The sequence below is a fragment of the Magnolia sinica genome, chromosome 4, assembly GCF_029962835.1.
Source record: "Magnolia sinica isolate HGM2019 chromosome 4, MsV1, whole genome shotgun sequence".
NCBI classification, from domain to species: domain Eukaryota; kingdom Viridiplantae; phylum Streptophyta; class Magnoliopsida; order Magnoliales; family Magnoliaceae; genus Magnolia; species Magnolia sinica.
Window position 1 is genome coordinate 42,048,891 of NC_080576.1, and position 20,237 is coordinate 42,069,127.

The following is a 20,237-nucleotide window of genomic DNA, read 5'->3' on the forward strand; positions in this document are numbered from 1 at the left end:
TAAAAATACCAGCTGTGGCAGTAAGGATTGAAAGTGGTCCTATATGGTGATATTATAACATCTGAGCTACGCATCACATGTGCCAAGTGAGAAAAATTTTTAGGCCAATACTATCATCAGGTGGGCAACACCACAGGGAAGAGTGAGGAGGGACACCAACCATTGATAAGCCCATGATTCAGCACAGGCCCACCAAGGTTTGTGTATTTCATTCAGCCTGTGCATCAGGTGCTCCCCACCCACAACTCTAGAAAATGGGATCTATACTGGAGGTTTTCTAGCCTCACATGTAGCTTTAGAGAACAAGTGTGGGACATTTGAGCCATGCAAAAGGTGAGCCCCACTGTACAGCTAACCTGGGGCAAAATTCAAATGGAATCCACTCATCAGGCAGGCCACCTTAACAATAGAAGATGGTTGAAGGAAAAAAAAAAAAAAAACTTGCCAATGGTCCAAATTCAAAGTACACATGCTGGGCACCTGATAAGTGAAAATACAAAGATAAGCAAACAGGGTTACTGCAGCAGAGAGAAGATTATGCTGCACTCATTTGGCAGAGAATTTGGAAGGCGAGCAGAGGAATTTTATTTACCCACCCAAAGTGAACCCGCCTCATTTTATACCAGGCCAACATCAATGGAGCCCACCTAATAGGATGTTCCACACATGTACCGTGTGAAGTGCATGTGAAAACTAGCAGGAGGGGGGAGTTGTCATCTTCTCACATTTCAATCTTAAATTTGGCGGACAAGAAGCCATGGAGGAGATACAGTCCGTTCATCCAGAGGGTCCAAGCATGAATGGGCCATGGAGTGAAAGTCACATCGAATAAGACAACCATAACCACCTGATGATTGCAGTACAAATGAACATGATGAGAAATTTTCAATAGTCCAAATTCAACAAACAAAGCTCACTGATGTAATGTTTCAATGATCTGAACCATTTATATGATGGTTTTCAGAAAGGATGGAGGATATCCAAAATAAATAAATAAAAATCATAGATGGGACTATTCCAAACCTTTAGTTGTTTAACTCTTTTTCTTACTTGTCCAAGCGTTCGCCTGTGTCAGCCCAAACAGTTGTGTGGTTATTAATATAAACATCTTCTTCATATTTGCTCCTTGGAAGGGAAGTCACCTACAAATACATCGTCATACTAAATAAGCTCCTCCACAAAAAGATTGAGAAAATTGAAAGACAATCACTAACTGTAGAACTTTTGTAGCTACCAACAGTTCCTTAGCAGTGGTCGACCCATGCCATCAATTTCCAAATAATTGAAAGATATCAAACAGCAATAAAGAATAGCAAAAGTTACTAAAAAAATATCCACATCAAATTCAAATAAGAGAGTAATAAACGAAGTTGAATAAAGAAGAAAATGATGAGAAAAGTTAAGAAGTAGCACTTTATGTTATCTATTTATTTAAACAAACAAAAAAAAAAGGATGAGACTTCTCTCTCTCTCTCTCTCTCTCTCTCTCTCTCTCTCTCTCTCTCTCTCTCTCTCTCTCTCTCTCTCTATATATATATATATATATATATATATATATATATATATATATATATATATATATATATATATAAAATAAAATATTATATATATTATATAATAATATATATATAGATATAGATATATATATATATATATATACATATATATATAGATATATATATATATATATATATATATATATATATATATATATATATATATATATATATATATATATATATATATATATATATAGATATATATATATATGTATAGATATATATATATATATATATGTATATATATATACATATATATATGTATCTATATATATGTATCTACATATATATAGATACATATATATGTATCTACATATATATAGATACATATATATGTATCTACATATATATAGATACATATATATGTATCTATATATATGTATAGATATATATATATATATATATATATATATAGAGAGAGAGAGAGAGTAATGGTCTCGTGCGCACAGTACTGCAAGGAGTTTATATATATATATATAATGCAACACATTTGCATTGAATTAATATGGTGACCTAAACAAAAAACAAAAAATCCAACATTTTTAGACCAAATGCATATAAAACCAAAATTAATCACATCTAGAAAATAAATAAAAATGTGAAAGCAACAAATCAAATGTTGCAAAATTTACAAAATTACCACCAAACCCATCTCTAAGAAAAAGAAATCATTTCAAACTCACCAACATGGATGTAGCCATGCTCATTGTGAATAAAATGTTCATAACATCATGGACTCCTATGCTTTCCATTATATTAAATCACATTAGGTGTGTGATTTACCACCGACAACCTCCCAGCAATTTCATCTTCTCATTACCAGAAAATCATTTAGTAGAAATTAAAAAAGCACATATAAGCCAACTTGAAGTCTATATTAAGGTTGCATTTGAACAGGTTTTTGGAGGATAGGTAGATTGTTCAGCAGCCTTTACAACTTATTAGTTCAGAAAGATTAACAACTATGAAACAGTCGATAACCAAATTGTTTGGACTCCTATTTCAAAAGAAACATGATAGGTTATGAGAAGGAGTTCATTACTCTGTTGAGGGTTAGATCTCTCAAGACAAGACAAAATGATATAGAAATGGTTGTCTTCTGGGAATTTTTCATAAAATCCATCTATGGGAAATTAGACAAAAGGGGATACCCTGCATTAAAAAGGCATCATGTTTGGAAATGCAAGGAAAGTAGATTCGGCAATAAAGAGGACTATTCCTTTTCCGTCAAAGGGAACCAAAAATGCAATTCCACTTGTTGATGTGAATGCAATAGAAATTTCTGGATGAAATCAATTCCACCGGACTGCGATTTCAAGACTCCCAAACACATACAATATTAGTGCAGCCAAACGAGTATTAAAAATAAAAACAAATAAAAAAAGAGGGCAAAACAAATAAATAGAAGAAATTAAACAGGTTGCATCATACTCATAGTCATATCCATCATGTCATATATAATATGGGTATGCCAGTGGACTTGAAGAATCTGGGGTATTTGTTAATTGTTAGTTTCTCTACCTCTATGGTTTTTTATTTTTTATTGGGTGAATCAGATTTTGTTGCCCTATAGTTGATACTTCTTGATTCATCCTCTTTACCGGTTAGTTGTAAATCAACATTTTCTCTCTTTAAAAGCATATTAGAGTTTGTTAAGGAGAGTTTAGTTGTTGTTTTGAATAAGAAAAGTTAGAAGGTAGTTATAAACAAAATTTGGTTTATTTTCTGCAACTTTTTGATTCAGATCCTGTATTTTTCTTGTATGAGGTTTTGAACTGCACCAATGTTGCAAGCGAGGTTTAAAATCAGTGTATTGGATATCGTATTGTTCACCATCACCTATTAACTGAATTAGAAGACTTTCACTTATTGAAGCCTAGATTGTTTGCAATGTGGATTTCCAATTGTCTAGAATAGTCAAAGTTCACCATTGTTAGCATGTAGGGCTAATAACATCTATAGGTGATATTTAGTCATGGCTATATCTGCAGTAGGACTAGAAATTTAAACGGTTGGATTGAAATATGCGCGTGCATGAGCAGATTTATCAAACTTGAGCAGAATACCATACAATTCATGAAGGGAAGATAGTAAGATAGTAATAACAGATATTAAAATTCATATGTAAGAAGAAACTTGAAGAACCAAAGAGACTGAGCACAACACCAGTAGGCAGCAAACTTTCAGCCTTGTACAAGAGTCAACAGAATTATCTCATCTCCAATACTCCTACCATGAAAAAAACAAAGCTACAAAAACTTCATTCTAATTAGTGTGTGTTGCTACGAGCCATATTTATGGAGGTGACTACACAGTTTCCTTTTCGCTTCACAAAACTACACTTTTCAGGGGCAACAAATAAAGCCTTCTAATACAGCTGGACTTTCTAAGATACTGTAGTAATCAAATAAGGAAATATTCATAATAGAGTTTCTAAAATAAAATCATGCATATAAAAACTACTTAGATAGGAATTCTTGCCACATGTGATTAAGTGGACCCCATTTGGTCATTTTCTTGTGCATACATATGAAACATGGGTGTCTAGGTGAGGTGCGGTTGCATCACACACCATTCCACTATTTTTGGGGCAACATAGAAAAATGGAAAGTGCATTAACCGGTCCCCTTTCCTTCCTAAAATCAATATTCAAAACAGTTCAACCAGGGAATTATTTAAATAAATGTTTGGAATCCTTCTATACATTTGCACCTAATCAAATATGAAAAAAAAAAAAAAAGGAAATAGAACAACAATCAGAATTCAAACCTCTTCTGAGAAATGAACTCCAACGCATGCAAAACCAAAGAAAATAGATATTCCACTTTCCGACTATACACTTGAATCGAACCTTGAATATGCAGAGCAGCTACAAAACAGGAAAATGAAAATTTTCGAAAGAACCCCCTTGACGGAATGAGAAATCATGGAAAAAGCAACGAGAACAAAGGGGATCCGAATAAGAACGGGACCTTCGGTAAAATTCACAGAGGGATGGCCGCCTTCATCTTCAACCGTGATTTCTCTAGAACAGATCTTGAGAAGATAGTCTTCGAGGTTCTTCGTGAGATCAACGACCCTGTTCGATTTAGGGTCACGATTGGGCTGCTGGATGTGGAAACTAGCGCCGATGGCGCTGCCGTGCTCTTCTTTTTCTGTCATCTTTGGTGGGACAGTTGCTGATGCGATTCCATGGACTATTAGTTGAATGTCATTTCTGAAAGAAACCCTAGATATGGAATGGAGTGGGAGAAACGAGAGAGCTGGAATTGGGCAATCCGGGTTTTAAAAATGGAACCCTAGAAAAATGTGAGAGAGAGATAGGGAGATATGGTTGAAATGGGGCTGGAGAGAGAGAGAGAGAGAGAGAGAGAGAGAGAGAGAGAGAGAGAGCGTCGGGGGTGGTGAGAGGTAGGGAGTCGAAAGAGATGAGAATAGGAGGGTTAGGGCTTTTGGTAGGGTATTTATACTTGATCATTAACCGATGCCCGATCTTAGTTAGCGCTAGCAAACATGCCACCCACAGCATCGGTTAAGCAGACTCTTGTTGTAGTGGCTGATGATGATTTTTATGTTTGGAACAATGGTGTGGGAGATCGAGAGAGAGAAAAGGGGCATGGGTGATAGAGAGAGAGAGAGAAGAGGCGTAGGAGATCGAGAGTGAGAGAGAAAGGGACGGACGTGAGAGGGAATGGGGTTTTTCCCTAAGGAGGGGAGGGAAAGAATGATATAAGGAGAGGAGGGAAAGAATGAAACATTTCGTGAGAGGGGGAAAAGAAAAAGGAGCGCGATTTCTACATTTTGTACCTGCTACGGTCCTACTACGGTCTAAAACCGTAGCTAAAAGCCCCTTGGCCATATGTAAGACCCATATCAAAGTCCATACTATTTCGTAGATTCCCGCGATCCTCTCTGTCGAATTTTGGTGACCCGCAACCTATAATCGGTGTTTGCACGTGATCCTAAGTCGTGTCCCGTATATCAGAGTCAGATCAACCCAAAACTTGTACCAATGCGACCGCGCCATCACCGCAGTTCTGATGCCGTGTCTCGCGCGCCAAGGTGATACCCGGGCTAGGAGATGTAGGCCCGCGTTCAGTTCGAGGGAAACGCCACATGTTGCAATCCTAAGAGAATGTCCCATCAATCGCATCGAGTGTCAAGTATCCCATCCCATCATGTCAAGTACAAACACCCATCCCCAAGCAACCCCTAAAGTCAACACTCTCTCTCTCTCTCCACCCATTAAGTACACCTATCCATCACTCACATCTCTCACCTATCACCTCTCTCTCTCTCTCTCATTTCTCTCAAGCTTTATGAGAGCAACTCATGTCCAAGCTTCCATGGGAGAGAGGTTGTGTGACCCACTTTCCTACCTCCCATCTCCACCATCCAATGATCATCTCAACCATTGCAATCATCCACTTGGAACTCTAAATCACATTGGCGGAAGAAGGAAGAAGAGATCAAAGGTGGGTGTTCTTTCTCTCTCTCTATCTCTCTCTCTCCTTCCTTATTGTGGGCCACCTTGATGTACAATATATCCGGACCATCGATCCAGTAGGCCGTCCCCACTGTCCAACCAGGGCCCACCCTTGCTGCCGGCTTGGACCGACCTTGATGTACGGAAATTACAAATATCACCTTAATTCGAAGCTAGTAGGGCCACACCACGTGGACCCCACCCCTGATGTGCATCGCTGCCCACCGTCCAGCAGGCCTGGACGATGGGAGAAAACAAATATCAGTCCGGTCCGTATGGACCCCACCCTGATGTATCATCCAGGCCGTCCAGGGCCTGAACGCTGCCTCCCTTTTAAATACATAAATAAATAAATATATATATATATATATATATATTGTAAATGAGATAAAATAATAGCATATATATTATATGGTGGTCCACGTGGGACCTACACACGTGTGGACATCACGTGGTGCCCCTGTTTGATCAGACCGTTCATCTGTGTTCCACCAACGCTGTCCACCTACTTTGCAACCCCCACCGTCCAGATGGCTGGACGGTGGGCCACACCTGATATATGTGTTTCATCCATGCTACCCAGTAATGTGGGACCCACACACGTGTGGACTCCACCATGATGTGTGAGTCGTGTGGCCCACCTCTGACGTGAGGTATATCCAGACCGTCCACCTGGTGGACGAGCAGCGGCAAGGTGCTGCTGTAAACGGGCGTCAGTACATGGGTCTCACCATGAGGTATTTGTTATACCAAAACCATCCATCCAACTGCCTTGTGCGGCCCACCCCTACATGTGCGCGTGGAGCCCACTGTAATGTATTTGTTTCATGCACACCGTCCAAACCTCTGGACGGTGCTGGATCGGCGGGATGGTGCCAGGCCACCGTGATGCACGTGTTTGCACACCACGCCGTTCATCTGTTTGCTAGTGGGGCCCGCTGGTGTGTGTGGCACCCACACGTGGGGCCCACCTTAGATTTGGTATCCACGCCGTCCATCTGCCTTGTACGGCCCACCCTAATGCTTTACATGTACCCCGTCCTTACTGTGACCCACCATGATGCAGGTGCTGTATCTACAACATCCAACTATTTTGAGAGATGATCTCCCGTCATGATTCATTTGGGCAACACTCTAAAATGGTCTCAAAAAAATATATGTATGGTGTAGGTTGCTCACCTAAAACGGTGGGCCCGAATTGACATTAATGAGGTCCACCTTGATGTATTCTGTGGCCCATCTTTGAGGCCCACCTTGATACATTTGTAGCCTACTTGTGGCCCATGGGTGCTGCCTATCTATGAGACCCATCATGATATATTTTTGGCCCATGTGCAGGGCCCACCTGTTTGTATTTTGGCCATGTGATAGGGCCCACCAGCCTTGTATTTCAGGCCCATATGATGGGGCCCACCTGCTTGGATCTGAGGCACATGGACAAGGCCCATATGATGTATTCTCGGCCTATGGGCAAGGCCCATGTTGATATATATGAGGCCCACTGGTGTGACCGTTGATATGACCTATATTGATATATATGAGGCCCACTGGTGCGACCGTTGATGCGACCCATATTGATATACATGAAGCACATTGGTGCGACCGTTGATGAAGCCCACATTAAAATATATGAGGCCCATTGAAATGTACTTATGTCCATTGTGATGTATTTGAGGCCCATGGGTTATAGCCTAGTGCGATATATATTGGCCCATTTGATGAGGCCTGATGTGATGTATATGTGGCTCATTGAGATTGTATGTGGCCTATTGTGATTGTATGAAGTCCGATACGATGTAGGTGAGGCCCATGAGCGAGGCCCAAGTGATGTATGTGTGGTCGTTACGTTGTGTGTGAATCTCTTATGTGGGCCACTCCTTGGAAACAATGTTAGTTAGATGTCCACATTGTGACCTTCCATTAGGCCTTGTTAGGCCTATTTATACTGATCCCAATTGTTGTGGCCGATTGTCGATTAATGATCGAAGCCGATTGTCGTAACCGATTACGAAATTTTGATTGACGTGACCGATTCGCCGATTCTGATTATTGATCAACTTCGATTGTCGTGACCAATTGCCGATTCCGATTGACGTGACCAATTTGCCGATTTTTATTATCGATCGATTCCGATTGTCGTGACTGATTGTCAATTAGCGATCGAGGCTGATTATCATGACTGATTGCCGATTTCCAATTTTTGTGACTGATCTGCCGATTCCGATTGTCGTGGTGATTGCTGATTTCTATTGACTTGGCCAATTTGTCGATTCTGTCTATCGAGGCTGATTTTGATTTGTCAAGGCCGATCGTATAAGCTGATTCCGATTGTCGAGGCCGAGTATCGAGGCCGATTTCGAGTGTCGATTCCGATTGTTGAGGCCGACTTCGATTGTCGAGGCCGATTTCGATTGCCATGGCCGATTGTCGTGACCTACATGATGTACATGCCACCCATAGTTGAGGCTCATTATGACACGTATTAGGCCCATGATGCATGGTTGTTGGATGTATTAAGACACATGTTAAGGGCACACATGTCATGTATTTGAGGCCCATGGGTAAGGCCCATTGTGATGCATTCATGGCCCATGGGTAAGGCTCATTATGATGTATTCATGGCTCATGGGTAAGGCTCATTATGATGTATTCATGGCCCATGGGCAAGGCCCATTGTGATGTATTCATAGCGTAGGGGCAAGGCCCATTGTGATGTATTCATGGCCTAGGGGTAAGGCCCATTGTGATATGTAGTAGGCCCATGCGCAGGGTCCACTTGTTGTGTATATGTGACCATTGAGTAAGGCCCATCATGTTGTATATTAGGCCTTTTTGTGAGGCCATGGGCCCATTATATATTTGGCTCTACGTAGCCATTCCTTAGGGGCAATGTTGGTTAAATGTCCACATTATCGAAGCCGATTGTTGATGCCGGTTATTGATACCAATTATGAGTATGTGACAGCATAGCATCATCATACATGCCCATACACATCATTTACATGTTTGTTATGAGATGTGATTGACCATTGCATATGCCATAGGGCAGGTTGTTCATAGGGCTCCCTGATAGGCGGAGTTGCCCTACATGAGAGCATGGCATGCACATGATTGATGCATGATTGGATTATGTGACTCATGCATCTTGCATTTGTGTGACATGACCACTATATGCCCTAGCAACATCAGGGCCGTAGCCTCCATAGGTATTTCGTGGATGACCAGATGGGACACTGAAAATCTGTTCTACATAGGGTGCTATAGATATCTTCGGATAAAAGTCCTTGAACCCTCTTAGTTCTAGAGGTTGCTCCAACGTATAGACCGAGTGGATGCATGAGCGCATGAGGGCCATATACCGTTAGGCCACATCTCCCACTGTGTCGTGGTCGGTTGGAAGGGGGCACGGCCTTACCTACCTGAGAGGAGGGCGCAATGCTAGGCTGAGTCTGACCAGCTCAAGGAATGGGTCTGCTATCGATGAGCCGGGCCCGATATTGGTAGGCGGATAGTGAGGTCTCTTCCACTCACCTCGTTATGCGCGATGGGGCAACAATCTGGTTTGGAGTGTAATAGACTCCGGTGATTTTTCAAAGAGGAACCATACTGATATGTGGACTTATTGAGTAGGAGTTGTATACTCATGCATTCATTTCATTCACTATCCACTCGAGCTGGTGGAGTGTAACTAATTATTATGTACCTTCGCATGGCCAGGATTTCGGTTAGCCGCGTGACTAACCTGAGATTAGGAGTTTACCACATTGGGTCTGACTATCCAAATTTAGGAATGGGATTGGTTTGGATAGAAGTCCCTTATGATGGACCCCGTAGCCTGCGATACTACGTACTATCATCCCGACTTCACACTCCAGCATGGTCATGTCATTCGCACCGCATATTACATTGCATCTGCAGTACTTAACATTTTGGGTTACTATGTTTCTGCACTTATATGGCCTAGATGGACTTAACAGGATTTACATATTGCATTTTTCCCCTGGCATCTGATATTTGGCTCTCTTTGACTCCTTATTTGTATAGCTGATTTGTATCACGTACTCTGATATTGTATGACTCATGGACTTACCAGTATAATTCCGCTTACTCTGTTACCGTATCTTATTAGTATTTTCGTTTATTCCATTATATGATTTATGACATTATATTGCATGCTTGGGCACACACTTACACCATCCTCTAAGCTTTCTATAAGCTTATGCACGATAGATGCATGCAGGTGATGTTACGTCGTAGCAGTGTTGAGCTTGGAACGTGCAACGGTCTTCTAAAGCTTGATTTTCGATTTATGTATTTCCTTTTAGCAATGTACTCAAATGATTATATTAGTGGATATGTGATGATGATATTGCCTTTGTGAATTGGATAATCTTGTGGCTATGCTTATTATGAGTTAAATGTACAAAAAAAAATCCTTCTTGTAGGATCCCAGGATCGGAATCTGGCGTATGGACACTAGGAGCCGAGAATGGGGTACTACGGAGGTTGTTGGTACCGGATTTAGCAATCGGGATTCCTGTGAATCTGATTTTTGAGTTTGGGGAGTGACATCGTAGTCATTGTGTCGTCCGTCGTAGCCCCTCCGCGTTCACACGACTGGCGGGATCTTGATGAACGGATTTTTCAAGGGCTTTGTGGGGTCCATCTTGATGCATTTGATATATCCACTCTGTCCATTAATTTTGTAATTCTTTTTATAGGAAATGACCCCAACATCTAGGCAAATCAAAGGTCCAATTGAACCACACCATCAATCAATAGTAGGTATTAATCTCCACTATTTCCTAACGTGTGGTCCACTTGAGCGTTCAATCTATTTCCTTTTTTAGGCTCCTGCCCTAACATTCTCTTTCAAAACGGATAGACGTATTAGATGGAGCACACAAATTTTAATGGGTCTCGTAGAGTCCCATATAGGGCTATCCCACATTGGATGAACGTGTGAAGGTGGTAGCTTTTAGCTACGATTTAGGCTTTTTTAGCTAGGTTTTAAGTCATAGCAATATACGTACGATTTATATCCATAGCTAAAATCTAGCATGGTCCATAGCCTTTGGTCATTTTTTTGTAGTGTATAACTATGTAAGTGTGTGAGGTGTGATCACAGATATTCAGATATGAAAATATTAAAGCAAATCATACAAACAAAAGAATAGCAATCTCAAACACAATCATTTTTATAGTGGTTCGACTACTTGTCTACTCCACTCCCGGTAACCGCACTCAACCCTTGAGTGTACCGGTTTAACCAAGGAAGTTTCACAGCGGTTCAGCTTAAACCTAAGGTTTTAAATCAGGTTTACCTTCAACATTTACAACCTACACTGAGGCTGACTGTTTATGCTTCTTGAGCAAGGGTCAACACATAGCACTCGGTTTTAGGCACACTGGCCAAGGATCCACACAAAGAACCTCTGTTTATGCTCCCACGAACAAGGGTCAAGACAACGCACCCAGTTTTAAGCACATTGGCCAAGGATCCACACAACGAATGTAATTGTTTATGCTCTCCATAGAGTAAGGGTTAACACAACGCACTCACCACGTACACTCCCGCCGGAGGCCTCCTACAAGAGCTTGCAAGGGTGAGAAATACCTTAGATCCAATCCTAAAAAGGAATGATCACAAGTGTCCTCTGGACTCTAATAACTTACAAATAAGTGAATGAGTCTCATTTAACACGTTGACGAAGATCTCCTCCTTGTTAATGAAAAATCTTCTGCTTCCTCGATCCGCAACACAGATGATGTATCAATACACGGCTTCGGGTTAGGTTAAGGTCAAGACGGAATCCTACTCTATTAAATATTTTCCTATAAGAAAGATAGAGTGATTCCAGTCATTTATGCATTCAAGGCATCTCAGCTTAATGATTTGCCATTAAGGTAGTAGCTGGAGGATCCTTTAATGCGGAAGTTCATTCCCCAATCTACTCTATTGAATATCAATGATGAGAGTAGATTGGAGGATGAACTCCCATGAGAGAAAGGGCTTTAGGTATATGATCTAAGGTAAAACACTCAAAAGCACTCTCTTGTTTCTCTACTAGCAACAATAAACAAGTTCTCTTTATATAAGAAAAAGGTTTCAACGGATATAAAACGGTCACATTTATGACAGAGTTTGATATCATCGAGCAGGGTCGATAACATCGAGCGTATACTGTCACGCCCTGAACTGGGAAACCGGGCTCACAAAATTCCCGATCGCCAAATCCGGCGCCGACAGCCTCCGTAGAACCCCATTCTCGGATCCCAACACCCATTCACCAGGTTCCGATCCTGGGATACCACAAGGAGGGTTTCAAATCATCAGTTTGATTCATAATGAGCATAACAAAAGCATAACCCACAAACAATAAGCACAAGAACACCACCACAAAATCCACTATGATCAAAAACTTTTTAGTACAATGCGACAAAAAGGAAAAAAATACAATGTAGTGCAAAAGATAGAAACTCCGAAGCTCGTCTGCACGGTCCAACTACGGCAAGACTATGGCTGTGACTGCGTCCTGGCGTCACCTGCACGCATCAATCGTGCATAAGCTTATAGAAAGCTTAGAGGGTGGTGTAAGTATGTGCGCAATATAAGCGTGCTCAAAATGCAAGGTCAGAGTAATGCGGAATCATGGTGATGAGTACATGAATGCAATCAGCCGTACCAAGGCTATGCGGTGCAAGATATGAATGCCATCGACCATAACACGGCCATGCGATGTGAAATGCAACTCAAGCATGCCAATCCTCAACATGTGTCAGTATAGTTCTCATTCAGGATAGTCACCGAGGTTCAATACACTCCAAATGGCACTGTCGCTCTCCTAGCCGCACAGTCCAAGTGAGCGTAAGAAACCTCACTATCCGCCTGACCAATAGTCTGCCAATACCTATCCGACACGTCGATAGCGGACCCATTCGCGAGCTGGTCAAACTCAGCCTAGTATTGCCCTCTACCCTCGGGTGAGTAAGGCCACACCCCTTTCCAACCGACCACGACACAGTGGGAGACACGGCCTCCTGGTATTCGGCCCTCGTGCGCTCATATATCCACTCGATCTCGACGTTGGAGTCATCCTCTGGTACCATCGGGTTTAGAGATTTTCACCCAGGGACGTCTATGGCGCCCGTATGCTAGAACCAAATATTTTCGGTATCCAACCCAGCCATCCACGATGTGTCTATGGAGGCTATGGCCCTGATGTTGCTAGGGCATACAGTAACTACAATCACACAAATGCAAGTGCATGAGTCACACTATCAGTCATGCAACAGTCCTGTATATACCATGCACTTATATGAGGCAACTCCGCCTATCAGGGAGCCCATAAACAGTCTATCCAAAGGTATATGCTATGATCGGTCACCCTCACATCAGGCATACATATGGTGCGAATGATCATGAATCATGGATCTATACTAAACATGTATAAAGAGATGAGCTCTGTGTATAACGGAGATGGGCCTAGACGGCCTACTTACCACAAGTATGGGCCTATCAGTGGGCCTTGGAGAGAGTTATAATGCGGACATTTAACCAACATTATCAATGTGGACGTCAAACCAGCATTGCTCCCAAGGCGTGGCCCGTTGCAAAATCAATACATATACCATGGTGGAATTACACTACATTGGGCCTTATGTATGTCCTATTGGGCCTTGACCCGTGGGCCTCCAGTACATCAAATGGGCCTCATAATATGGGCCTAATACAAATCAAGGTGGGCCTTAACAAGGACCACTAATACATGAAGGTGGGCCTCCACAATGGGCCTTAAATTATCTCCAAAACAGTTGGACAGTTGGATGAAACACATACATTATGATGGAGCCCACACTAATAGAGGGTGTGGTTTATAATACTCACATAAGTGGGGCCCACCAAAATGCTCATTTTTCACCCAGCCTAAGGCCCAATATAATGTTTATTTTCCACCCAACTTAAGGCCCAACATAATGCTTATTTTCCACCCAACTATTCATAGGGTCATGTGAACCAGGGTAGAGCCCACTGTAGTTTTTTTTTTTTTATTATCCAATCTATCCATAAGGTCACGTGAGCCTGGATAGGGCCCACTGTAATATTTATTTTCCATACAAAATGGGCCCACTGAAATGTTTGTTTTCCATACAACCTGTTGATAGGTCATGCAGACCAGGGTAGGGCCCACTGGACTAGGGCCCACTGCAATGTTTATTTTCCACCCAAAGTACCGTGGGTTGGGCCCACCATTTATTTACATCGAGACGGTCAGGAGCCCACCATAATGACTTTATTTTATTTTATTTTATTTTATTTTATTTTATTTATTTATATATGGATAAATATATAGTTATATATCACATGGACAGGGGGCCCACCGTGATGTGGTCCACAAATCCAGCCCGCTCATTATGTGTGTCCAACTTGGTTGAGGGTACAGACCAAGTTTCAACCACATCCAAATTTCAGGTAGGCCCCACCAAGTGTTTTTATATGTTTAGACATGTCTTTACATGATTTTAGATGGTGTGGCCCACGTGAGTTCCGTATAAATCTAATTTTTGGGATGGACGGCTGGTCCATGGGGACCCATCAAATGCACGGTGTTGATGGTTGCAACGCACCAAGGTGGGGCCACAGTTGGGGGGCCGTGAGCTCAGGCCGTCCGTCCGTCAGACAGTCTAGCGCAGGCAGCGCCTGCGCCCGTCGTCAGTGGCAGCAGTTGCTGCTGCTGTTGTTTTTTTTTTTTTGAAAAATTATTTTTCTGCGGTTTTTCCCAGGCGGGGCCCGCTTCAGTAAGATCCACACCAGCCATTGGATTCCTTGGTCCAAGACCGACCCAAGGAGTCCAATATTCGCCCTATTTTTGGCAAATAGAAGGGTCACGGTGGATTTTAAGGGTAATACCACTAGTTCCCATGGTATGGCCCGCCAGAAAATGGGATCAGCCTCATTTTTCAGTTCAACGTCTAAAATAATTTGAGGAGAAGGATGGACGGCTTGGATTGTGTCTACACATCAAGGTAGGGCTTGCATGAGAGGCCCACCATTTTTTTTCCCTTAAAGTATACACCCATGCCATTAACACTTTACTTGCCAACGTTTAGCGTCCAGGGACGCTGGACGGCATACATAAATATATTATTGGGGTGGGTCCCACGTAGATGTGGCCCACCAACATTTATACATATAATATATATATATATTATATTATACATATAATACATATTATATTATATATATTATATATATTATATAAAATATAACATATATTTATATATATAAAGCATTTGGCCCACCTAAACAGTGGATGGTGTGGATCATCACCTACAATAGGATGGGCCACACCGTCTAATGTAGATGGACGGGTAGATGTAACACATATTGGTGGGATCCACACCATTACAAAGGAAGAGAGAGAGATAGAAAGAGAGATATACGGTGAGATAGAGGAACCCCGCCACTATGGGCCATCTTGATTAAATCACATACATCCAAATGGGTCCCACCAACAAGTGGGCCCTAAAATTTAAAATAATGACAAATCACCCACCTTATCTTCCTTCTTCTTGGTCCCTTAGACTCCAATGCTCCTTAGCTTCAACTTTGATGGAGGTTGATGGACTCTTGATGGTGGGGATGAGAGATGAGAAGGTGTAGATGGAAGATGGAAGGTGGGCCACACTTGAGAGGGAGAGGAAGCTTGGACGTTTGAGGCTTGGGGTTGCTTGGAGATTTTGAGAAATGAGGGAGAGAAAGAAGATATGGATGGGTGAGGTAAGGTGATGGAGTGATGGGTGATGGGTTGGGTTGAAATTTTTGAAAAGGGGTATGGTTGTTGTTGAAAATGAGAAAAAGAGGAGTGGTGAGGTGGAAAGAAGGTGGACTTTTGAAAAAAAGAGGGAATGGGTTGATGTACTTGAGGTAAGGCTTACATTAATGGTTGATTGATGGGACTAATTGTAGAGATTCCCTCGAAATTCGCAATGCACGGTGTTTCTTCGGAATAAACGCTGATCGGCATCTTCTTGCCTTGGTATCGGTTCGGTGCGCAAGTCACGGCGTTGGAACCGCGGCGACGACGCGATCGCCAAGACATAAGTTTTGGATCGAGCCGACATCGGTGTGCGGAACCTGGCTTAGGATCGTGTGCAAACACCGGATATGGTGCGAAGGTTGCCGGAATTTGACCAGCAGGACCGCGGAAGCCAACGGAACAGTACGGACTAGGACACGGGTCTTACATATACTCTCGATTGCATCGACTTGCCGCTCGATGACACAAACTCAAATGTCATATGCTTTTGAACCCTTTTGCCAGCTGGTCGATGGAATCGAAACACATATCGATGTCATCGAATTTCGAACTCCGATATCATTGATGAGAGGTTTGATTCATCGATACTTTGAAAAATGAGAGAGACTTGCTATGAAATATTTCAGGTTTATAAGGATGATCGAGGGACTTTCTAGATCATTGAAATTTGAATGTCGATGATATCGATAGATGTGTCGAGGCATCGATAAATCCAGGGAATTTTCGTTTAAGCTTACTGGATAGTTTTTATCCCTGTTCGATGCCATCGAAACCGTACTGATATCATCGATATTTGAATATCGATTCTATCGAGTAACCCTCGATCATAGATAAACTATCTTGAAATAATTGCTAGAAGACTAGGCGCCCATGATCGATAACATCGCGGGCTTTTCGATATCATCAAGATTTGAATTTCGATGGTATCGAGAAGGGCTTCGATATATCGATGCACATGTGATTTTCTTAAGTAAAAACAGGGGTATCGAAAATCTGTATGTCGATATTATCGAGTTACCTTCAATGGACTCGAGATTCAAATATCGATAATATCGATAGGTATATCGATGCATCGATAAATCCGTCTAGAGATATATGTGATTGCTGGACATATTTTGTCCTCATATTGATGATATCGTTTAAGTATCGAGGACATCGATAGCACGGGTCAATCATACCGAGATGTGTATCGATAAAATCGACAAAGCAAGAAAACTTAGAGAATTTTTTGATTTTTGAAAAAGTTTTCTTAACTTAAAAACCCTATGATGTTCTAGTTTGTTTTAAGGGTTTTATATACCTGGTGTTTTGGGTCATTGGATGTGAGGTTTAGATTTACTTGTGGCGAGCTTACACACATCTGGTTGAGGCAGACGTTTTAAATTGATCTTCCTATGAGGCTCTGCAGTCTAGATGACTCAACATTCACGCTAATTGACAAACCAGGGCACTTTCAAACTGAGCTGTGACTAGTTGAATCTTTTTAGACTTAATAATTACATGTTTCCAAGACATTTTCTTTACTTTACTAGGGCCATGGTCAAATCTAGTTCTTTTCAATATTGAGTGGAGTCAACTTTGTTAAGTTGGGTTGATTGTTTTTTCTCAGATTTTTTTAACTATGAACTAAACATGAATAAGGCCCTGATTTGAATAATTAGCGAGAAACGAATATTCGAATCGACCCCATAAACTAAATCGGATGGCACGGTACCTCACCACTAGATTGCAGCCAAGCAGCCCCAGTAACATGTGAATCACATGCAATACATGGAAATAAGGTCAGGGTCAATAATCTCCGTTTAAAACAGGTGCAACCCCTGTGCACCATCACATCTCTTTCCTTGCAACTTAAACCTTACTTGCCACTCAAATTCTATATAAATATTCCCTTTCCGTTGCCCCTTCTCTTACACGCTCCCTAAACTCTCTCTCTCTCTCTCTCTCTCTCTCTCTCTCTCTCTCTCTCTCTGCTCATTCCTTTCGTTTACAAGAACTAAATCCCAATAACCCATTTCCATTATCTCTCTTCAACAGTCCCAGAACTCCTCTCTCTCTCTCTCTCTCTCTCTCGGAGTGCACTTAATGGATAAGCTAAGCAAATGTGGTGCTAACTACGTGCCCCTTTCTCCTGTTACCTTCCTGGAGAGAGCGGCCACCGTCTATACCGGCCGTACGTCGGTCATCTACGAAGGTACCCGTTTCACGTGGAAGCAGACATATGATCGGTGCCGCTGCCTTGCCTCCTCCCTTCGATCCCTCAACGTGGCAAAGAACGATGTTGTATCGGTGCTTGCACCGAATGTTCCAGCCCTCTACGAGATGCATTTCGCAGTGCCCATGGTCGGGGCCGTTCTCAACACCATAAATACACGGCTCGACGCTAAAAATGTGGCTACCATTCTCCGCCACTCGGAAGCCAAGGTGTTCTTTGTGGATTATCAGTACGTGCAACTGGCAGGGGACGCCTTCAAGTCCCTCGCTGGGGATGAGTCTGTAACGGCCGATACATCCCTACCGTTGGTTGTTGTAATCGACAATGTTCATGCGCCAACGGGTGTCCGGTTGGGCCAGCTCGAGTACGAGCAGCTGGTACAGCGTGGCAACCCCAAGTACGTACCGCATGTTCCTGATGATGAGTGGGACCCAATCGCTCTGAATTACACATCAGGCACCACGTCGGCCCCTAAGGGAGTGGTCTACAGCCACCGTGGAGCCTACCTCAGCACTCTCAGCCTCCTTCTTCAATGGGAAGTTAGGAGCGAGCCCGTCTACATGTGGTCACTTCCCATGTTCCACTGCAATGGGTGGACCTTCACGTGGGGTATGGCCGCACGTGGTGGCACCAATGTGTGCATCCGCAGCCCGTCTGCGGCGGAGATGTACCGGGCCATCTCCAATCACGGTGTGACCCACATGTGCTGTGCGCCGGTCGTCTTCAACATGATCCTAGAAGCCACGCCGACAGAGCGCAGCCCGATCACGCCCCCAATCCAGGTACTCACTGGTGGGGCCCCACCGCCAGCCCCTCTTCTGGAGAAGATGGAACAGCTTGGATTCCACGTGACTCACGCCTACGGCCTCACAGAGGCGACGGGGCCCGCCATGGTTTGCGAGTGGCAAGCAAGGTGGAACCAACTGCCACGAGCCGACCAAGCTAGGATCAAGGCTCGGCAGGGAATCAGCGTTCTGACGCTTGCCGATGCGGATGTGAAGGACCCGATCACGATGGAGAGCGTGGCACGCGACGGGCGGTCCGTCGGGGAGATCGTCCTACGTGGCAGCAGCATCATGAAGGGGTACTACAAGGACTCCACTGCCACGTCAGAAGCCTTCAAAAGCGGTTGGTTACGCACGGGGGACGTGGCCGTGGTCCATCCAGATGGATATGTGGAGCTCAAGGACAGGTCTAAGGACGTGATCATCTCCGGCGGGGAGAACATAAGCAGCGTTGAGGTGGAGACCGTGCTATACAGCCACCCAATGGTGTCAGAGGTCGCCGTAGTGGCAATGCCACATCCGCACTGGGGTGAGACCCCGTGTGCTTTTGTGTCCTTGAAAAAGGAGCACTTGAAAGCAGACAGCCGAAAAGTTGACGAGGAAAAATTCATTTCTCATTGCAGAAAAAATCTGCCGCGTTTTATGGTTCCAAAACGAGTGGTATTTTTGAAAGATCTGCCCAAAACATCTACAGGAAAAATCCAAAAATTCCAGCTCAGGGAAGTGGCTACAACACTGTCAAGTACAGATAAATCCTCCCAAAAATTGCTAACCAAGCCCAACCGTTCGAACACCCGTGGCAACCAGCGGTTCCAGCCGCATGAACCGCAGTTGCTCGCTCGGTCCCGCCTCTAAGTCTGACATTCCGTGAGCATGTATATAGCTGCATATCCGAAGCAGAGAGATCGTGTTATTACGATAATGACAATGATGTCTTTTCCTTCTAGTTCAGTATTATCTTATTTTGATCCAGTTGCGTCCAAAGAAGTTGTCTGGATTTTTATTGAAATATGATATGAAGTTGTTTGTGGACTGATTTGAATTAACATGAAAGCTTTTTTTTTTTTTCTTTTCACGCACACACACTCACGCTAGTGGAATTTCACCACATGTGGATACTCGAACCCTTGACCGGGAGTTGAAACTCCTCAGAGTCTACCACCCAAGCAAGAGTAAGGATCCAATTAACATGAAAGCTTGATCAGGAACTTTGTGCGCCACTTTATTTACTATGGGTGCATTTGATTGCACCAATATGATTATATTTGATGGCGAGGCCGGTTCCAAGACAAATGTTTTTGGGATCAGCTTAATGTACAAATTGACACATGGGGCTAACCATTATTTTTATTGACATCCAATCCGTCCATC

The 20,237-nt window shown here is 42.9% G+C and overlaps 1 protein-coding gene across 1 annotated transcript; it reads left to right on the plus strand.

Annotated features, from left to right (window-relative positions):
• The first annotated feature begins 17,939 nt into the window (after positions 1 to 17,939).
• On the plus strand, positions 17,940 to 19,855 carry LOC131243062 (trans-cinnamate:CoA ligase, peroxisomal-like). The gene has a single exon (XM_058242131.1). It carries the CDS (start codon positions 17,952 to 17,954, stop codon positions 19,719 to 19,721), a length of 1,770 nt encoding a protein of 589 aa, XP_058098114.1. The 5' UTR covers positions 17,940 to 17,951; the 3' UTR covers positions 19,722 to 19,855.
• The last annotated feature ends 382 nt before the right edge of the window (positions 19,856 to 20,237 follow it).

Bases quoted from the DNA above. Each gene is read 5' to 3' on its own strand.
- LOC131243062 (XM_058242131.1), top strand. From the start codon at position 17,952: ATGGATAAGCTAAGCAAATGTGGTGCTAACTACGTGCCCCTTTCTCCT.